The sequence below is a fragment of the Enhydra lutris genome, unplaced genomic scaffold (genome assembly GCF_002288905.1).
Source record: "Enhydra lutris kenyoni isolate GAN:26980312 unplaced genomic scaffold, ASM228890v2 scaffoldscaffold68, whole genome shotgun sequence".
Lineage (NCBI taxonomy): Eukaryota > Metazoa > Chordata > Mammalia > Carnivora > Mustelidae > Enhydra > Enhydra lutris.
The window spans coordinates 8,445,282-8,453,047 of NW_019154152.1; the positions used below are offsets into that span (position 1 = coordinate 8,445,282).

Here is a 7,766-nt window from a genome sequence, read left to right on the forward strand (position 1 = left end):
TCCAGACTTTTGCATCTTATTTGCATCCATCTTATACTCAAAACTTTGCTCCTATTTCCTCACATATACTATCACACCAAATAAATATTCTCCTCCTTACTATTCATAAATGTTTTGTTCATAAATATTTTCTATGGGCTTTAAAAATGTATTGAATATCTCTCTTTTATCCTAGAAAAACTTGTTTTGGAGCTTATGCAGGCTGGGAAATATTCATTTCTATGGCTCCCTGAAATTGTGATATAGGGAGAAAACAAAGTACTCTGTTCTAAAGGAAATGTCAGTTGTTTTAGTTTAAGATGATGAGTATCTCCATTCACATTGGGCTAGACTTTAGAGTCCATTGTAAGAGACTCTTAGAACAACATTAATGTCTCATAAGTTACTGCATTCCCACTGATTCTTCACCCACTATTTACAGAGGTAGTGACCCAAGAGCAGTAATCAGGGGCCATTTGATGATGTTAATAAAGAGATTATTATGTTTTTACATTTAAGATCATTCTATGATTCTTAGTTTTCTTAATTTAAGTTTATCCCAAACCAAAAGTGGGACATTTGTGCTAAAATTAACCCTTTTAAATCATTGTAAGGTTAGCCCTCTAGTAAGACTGATTACCTGAGAAAGGTGAGCCCACAAGAACCATTGAAAATTGTTAACATTTTAGATTGGAATATGTATCTCTGACTATGATGATGAGCCCTTAGCCCTTAGGGCATATTTCATCAATTCTTGATCACACAGTTGGTGAGTTTGTGACCAACTTCATCCTGGAGAATGGACTGCAAATTATAACAAAACCATGAAATCCAAAACCCTAGACACATCAAGATCCAGCACATCCACTAAAAGTCAGTTTATCTGGTCAGTGTCTAATGCTTCAGACATGGAACCAAATAGTGCTTATGTCACATAGTCAACATAAATGACCTTATCCAGTGACTGATCTACAAAAAAGACAAATTAGCCATTATAAAGAAGAAAATCCTGCTGGTCAGTTACTCTTCGAGACTTCTCCTCCTCCTTCTTCTTCCTCTCCTCCTCCCCACCCTCCTCCTCCCCACCCTCCTCCTCCTCGTCTTCCTCCTCCTCCTTCCCTTCCTCCTCCTCCTCCTCCCTTCTTCCTTCTTCCTTTTTCTTTTTCTGCTTGCAGAACAATTCTATAACTGCTGTACCATGAACTTCCAACAGGTGTTATGTCATTCATAAATGGCACCAGTCTAACTCCAGCTTCATTCATCTTAAATGGCATCCCTGGGCTGGAAGAAGTGCATCTGTGGATCTCCTTCCCACTGTGCACCATGTACAGCATTGCCATCACAGGGAACTTTGGCCTTATATACCTCATTTACTCTGAAGAAGCCTTACACAGACCTATGTACATCTTCCTAGCCCTTCTTTCCTTCACAGATGTGCTCATGTGCACCAGCACTCTTCCCAACACCCTCTGCATATTGTGGTTCAACCTCAAGGAGATTGACTTTAAGGCTTGCCTGGCCCAGATGTTCTTTGTGCATACTTTTACAGGGATGGAGTCTGGGGTGCTCATGCTCATGGCACTGGACCGCTATATGGCCATCTGCTACCCCCTGCGCTATACTACTATCCTCACTAATGCAGTCATTGCCAAGGCTGGACTCCTCACTTTTCTTAGAGGTGTAGTACTTGTTATCCCTTTCACTTTCCTCACCAGGCACCTGCCATACTGCAGGGGCAATGTCATACCTCACACCTACTGTGACCACATGTCTGTGGCCAAGATATCCTGTGGAAATGTTAGGATCAATGCTATCTACGGTTTGATGGTTGCCCTACTGATTGGGGGCTTTGATATCTTGTGCATCACAATCTCCTACACCATGATTCTTCGAGCAGTTGTGAGTCTCTCTTCAGCAGATGCCCAGCAGAAGGCCTTCAGCACGTGTACTGCCCACATCTGTGCCATTGTCATCACCTATGTTCCAGCCTTCTTCACATTCTTTACTCACCGGTTTGGGGGACACACTATTCCTCCACACATACACATTATTATGGCTAATCTGTATCTGCTGATGCCTCCCACAATGAACCCTATTGTGTATGGGGTGAAAACTAAGCAGATACAAAAAAGTGTCATTAGATTCTTGCTTAAGGGAAAAGACAATTCTCATAAAATTTAAGTAGAGTCTTCTGAGATGTTAGAATTCTCTTAGCCAGGTTGAGATCAGCAAGACTGTAGGGAACTCTCCAAATGAAAGCAGGTATCTAGCCACAGGAAATAGTTCCATGGGACTTTAATTCTTCTACCTCTCTTTAAAGGGTATCACAATGACCATTAGGCAGAGACTTTCTGTCCTGAAATCCCATGTTCTTCAAAGACTTTTTTTTTTGAATGAGCACACAGGGAGAGCAGCAGAGGGAGAGACAGAAGCAGGCTCTCTGCTGAGCAGGGAACCTGATACCAGACGTGATCACCAGACCCTGGGATAATGACCCCAGCTGGAGGGAGATGCTTAACTGACTGAGCTACCCAGGTGCCCCTTCTTCAAATACTCTTACTCATAGGGGACAGTTGTTGGATCACTAGGACTAGAGTTGAACTTTCTAAAAAAATTTAAATCTCTGGCAAGCATGAGCCATGTTCTTCAATATCTGTGCTAGTTTATTTACTTAACATTTTCTTGACCATTTGTAGTTCATTCTTCTTTCCCAAGTTATTTTTTCCTGCTTTATTCCCCAAGTTTGTCAACTGTATATCCAGCAGTGCATACATATGTTCATTAGAAAACTTATAAACGATGTTAAGTTGCAGCATATTCATAATACCTAGAATGTATATCCTTCAATATCCAAGCTGAATAAATAAATAATTATGGTCTATTTCAAATATAATGTTGAGTGAAAGAGACCAAATAATATGTGTAGTGTGATTTCATTTAGATGCAGTTCACAAGCAGACAAAACTAATTTTTGGTGTTAGAAATGAAGATGGTGTTTAACTTTGGGAATGAAAACCCAGATAATGATTGGACAGGGTATGAGGAGTGCTTCTGGGGAGCTGCCAAGGTAATTCCAAAGTGTCCACTTGGTGATATTTAATGAGGCTGTACACTTACGATGTGTGCTCTTTTTTGCATGCATATTATAGTTCAATAAAATATTTATTTAAAATAATATGTCTTGAGGATGCTTTCTGATTTCTCTTAAACTGTGAAACATTTTCTTCCTTGCCTCCTGTTACTTACAAAGTATATATATTAATTTCTTTCCGTGGTATGCTAAATTTAGTATCAATAATGTGTATATTTGTACAAATTATGATCAAATAACCCAGACAAGATAATCATTAAAAAAAAATCAAAACTTCCATCTTGAAAATCTCTTCCCTCTGGTTCCTTTCCGGAGATAGCCTCTTAAAAATATTGTGTGTGTATGTGTACAGCTTTTTTCTTCTCTTTGGTGATTTCTTCTTTTACTACAAGTTAAATTTGACTTTAATTTGACTACAAACTCCCCTGTTATAGACAATGAGGATTGTAACTCAGTTGCAGTATCTGTCACCTGTGTGATTTATATATACGTATGTGTGTGTGATTTATGTATGTGTGTGTGCATATAGAGTGTACATGTATCTACATTATATATATATGTATATCTATATATATACATATATAGATATGTGTGTGTCTACAGTTTCCTTATCTCCCTACTACTTCCAAACTTAATGTTAATCAGATATATTTTTAATTTCCTGCTCTTTTTAAAATTTTATTTATTTATTTATTTGAGAGAGAGAGAGAGAGCACAAGCAGGGGTAGCAGTAGAGAGGGAGAAGTAGGCCCCTTGTTGAGCAGGGAGATAAAAGTGGGGCTCAATTCCAGGACCCTGGAATCATGACCTTTGCTGAAGGCAGACACTGAACCTACTGAGCCTTCCAGGCACCCCTTAATCTCCTATTCTTAAGATCATTATCACTAGCTATGAGTCTAGAAATCTTCCTAGATTTGCTTATCATTTGATTGCAATAGCTGAAAACTAATAAACAGTATTTGAATTATTATAATCATACAAATATTGATATGATTATTGGGTATGAATGTATACTACTTTACAAACAGGTCAGGATTATATTCCTTTCTGTAGCTGTTCAATGTCATCATCTTTATTATTTTTGCAGGAGAACATTTCCAATATCAATACTTTCCAGAGATATCTGTTAATATATTTCACCCATAAACAATGAAAGATTTTCTATGGAAAAGAGGCAAACAGAGAATTAGAAAATGACTTATAACAGAAAAGAATGACTGATGGCAAAAATATGTAAGGGAAGGAAAATAAAGTTGCAAAAATCTCACAGAAAGAGAAAAAATGCAAGGCAATATATAATATGAAAGAAAAATAAAGAAATATGGAAGTTCTTTCCAGGAGGGCAGAAGTCACACTTTTAAGATTTACATTAAAAGTGAAAACTGTTCAGGCAAAGAGAGAATTTTTCCAAATATCTACAAAATAATATTTTCTATAACAAAATTAAAAATTTGTATTTTAAGAAGTAATCAAGAAATACCAAAATACCTAGAAAAATTGTAAAAGAGTCAAACCTGGACATAGTACTGTCAAAGAAGATAAAGATAATGAAAAAAATCCTTAAACATTTCAGGTGGAAAACAAACATTAAAATACTAAAAAATTCAATTCATATTTCCAGAATTGAAAAGGATCCCTACTAATAATATTGATGCTGGAAGATCATAGTTTTCTTCTTTATGAAAATAAGTAATTATTAGACTGTTAATATGTTCTCAATTTAATAATCAATCAAATATGTGAATGATAAAGTTACTTTAGATATGCAAAAAATGAAGAAAGAAGACCTACATAACAGCGTTTCTTAGTTATTTGAGGATGTGCTCTAGCAAAATGACAAAATAAACCAGAATTTGCTAATACATGGAATTCAGGCATTAGTGGTTTCGGTCTAGGAAAGGAAAAAAAGAATTTCCACCACTCTGAATGAAGAAGATTGAAGATGAGAATAATTTCTTATAGAACAGCTTTCAACAATTATTCTTGTGTTCAGTCAATTTCTTCTGATTATATTACTAGAAACTTCCACATTCATACACATTCTCTCTCTCTCCCTCCCTCCCTCCCTCCATAACAAGATTAAGTATCATTTACTTAGATACTACTAGGAGTTAATTTATTCTGGATGCTTTACATGCATATCTGATTTTTGAATCAATTCTGCAGATAGTCATTATTCACTGCACTTTATTATTAAGGAGACTGAAATTTGGATGGGTTCTTTAATTTGTCATAGGCTTCAAAGATTTTAGGTAGAGATCTGGGATTTGAACCTAGAAAATTTGTGTTATTTCTTTTTTTAAATTATATTTCATTGAGGTAAAAATATTTCACATGAAATGTATCCTCTTAAAACATTTTAAGTGTATAATACCTTTTGTTTACTGTACATACAATGTTGTACAACAGATCTCTAGAGCTTATTCATCTCACTTAACTGAAAGTTTATGATGGCTATTTAGTAATTTTCCCCTCTCCCCTGTCTTGGGAAACAACCATTCCACTCTTTATTTTTAGGAATTTGGCTATTTCAGATACCTCATCTATATGGAATCATCCAGTATTTGTTCTGTAACCAACATTTTTCACTCAGCATGATGTCTTCATGGTTATCCATGTTGTGCATATTGCAAAATGTGCTTCCTTAAGGTTGCATTGTATTCCATTATACATATATACCACATTTTCTTTATTCAACTGTCAATGGACATTTAGGTTGTTTCCACATTTTGGTTATGATGAATAATAATGCAGTAAACATGGGAATACCGATTTCTCTTTGAGATCCTTATTTCAGTTCTATTGGATAAATCAGAAGCAGGGTTGCTCCATCTTATGGTGGTTCTATTTAAAAATGTTTGAGGAATGTCCATATTCTTTTCCATAGTTGCTGAAATATTTTGCATTGCTAGCAACAATGCACAAATGTCCCAGTATCTCTACATTCTTGCCAACACTTTTTGTCTCTTGTTTCTTCAATAACAGCAATCCTGATAGATATCAGGTGACATCTCATTGTAGTTTAGATTTGCATTTCCCTGATCATCTGATGATTAGTGATGTTGAGCCTCTTTTCATATACCTGTTAGCCATTTGTTTATGTTCTTTGAAGAGATGTCTATTAAAGACCTCAGCCCATTTTCTAACTTTCTGCTCAAATTGAGTTGTAGGAGTTCCTTATATATTTTGTATATTATCTTATGGTTTGCAAGTATCCTCTCCCATCCTGCAGGTTGCCTTTTTGGTCTGTTGAATCATCCTTTTATTCATTAAACCATTCCATGTTACATCTTCCAAAGATGAAGTCTGATTTCTTCCAATGGTTGAAAACTTTAATCCATCCCTAATCACTTCCTTTTCCTACTTTTCTTAAATAAATGTTACTATTAGTATCTCCTTGTAATTTGATAGGAATGTCAGAAGGAAGACAGATGTCTCCTCTATATTATCACATAACCACATCTTTATTTCCCTTTTCTTGAGAAGGATAAATTTTAAAAAAAATGATTAGAAGAAACTCATTTAAGTTAATGCATAAGTCTCTGACAATCGATTTGTCCTTTTTAAAAAATATATTTTTATGAGATATAATTGACACATAAAATGTATAAGTTTAAGGTGTACACCATGTGTTGATTTGACATCTTTATATGTTATGATATGATTACTACTATAGTGTTAGCTAGCAGCTCTGTCACCTCACATAATTATCATTTCTTTTTGTGGCAGGAACACTTAAGATCTATTCTCTCAGTAAGTTTGAAGTTTAGAATACAGTACTGTTATCTATAATCACATTGCTGTGTCATATCTCCATGATTTATTAATTAGTCAAACAACATGGACCCATTTCCCACTCCCCCAGCTTCTGGTAAGCGTCATTCTACTTTGCTCTTATGAGTTTGGCTTTTTTAGGTTCCACATGTAAATAAGATCATACAGTATTTGTGTTTCTTTGATTTGTCTCACTTAGCATGATGCCCTCAAGTCTCATCCATGTTGTCATAAATGGTGGGATTTCCTTTTTTTCTCATGGTTGAATGATATTCCATCATGTGTGTGTTTATAAATACACCATTCAATGATGAAATAACCTGTGAATTATGATTCTGATTTTTAAAATTACATATACATGGAAATAAAGACCCACTAAATCTTAATAGCAGGTATTTTTAGCTTCAGAAGTATATTTTATTTAGGGGCACCTGGGTGGCTAGTTGGTAAAGCAGCTACCTTTGGCTTAGGTCATATACTGCAGTCCTGGATGGAGCCTCTCACTGAGCTCCCTGCTAAGCTAGGGATTCTACTACTCCCTCTCCCTCTGCACCTCCCCCAACTTGTGCTCCCTCTTTCTCTCTCTCAAATAAATAAAATCTATTTAAAAAGGAAGTATATAATATTTAAAAAGGTTTAAATTGTTATCGTTATTTTTTTAATTAAGGGGTATAATATTTTAGAAATTTGAATAACAAACACACATTGATTTCATGGTCATACACACATACACATTTTCCTCATTTTTAATAACTTTAGACAGAATTTCTTCTTTTAAAATTTATTTAAAATTTTTTTAATTTTTTATAAACATATAATGTATTTTTATCCCCAGGGGTACAGGTCTGTGAATCGCCAGGTTTACACACTTCACAGCACTCACCATAGCACATACCCTCCCCAATGTCCATAACCCCACCAC

At 35.3% G+C, this 7,766-nt stretch overlaps 1 protein-coding gene across 1 annotated transcript; it reads left to right on the plus strand.

The window, feature by feature from the left end:
- Positions 1-1,176: 1,176 nt before the first annotated feature.
- LOC111159522 (olfactory receptor 52N1) lies at positions 1,177-2,160 on the plus strand. The gene has a single exon (XM_022522045.1). It carries the CDS (start codon positions 1,198-1,200, stop codon positions 2,158-2,160), a length of 963 nt encoding a protein of 320 aa, XP_022377753.1. The 5' UTR covers positions 1,177-1,197.
- The last annotated feature ends 5,606 nt before the right edge of the window (positions 2,161-7,766 follow it).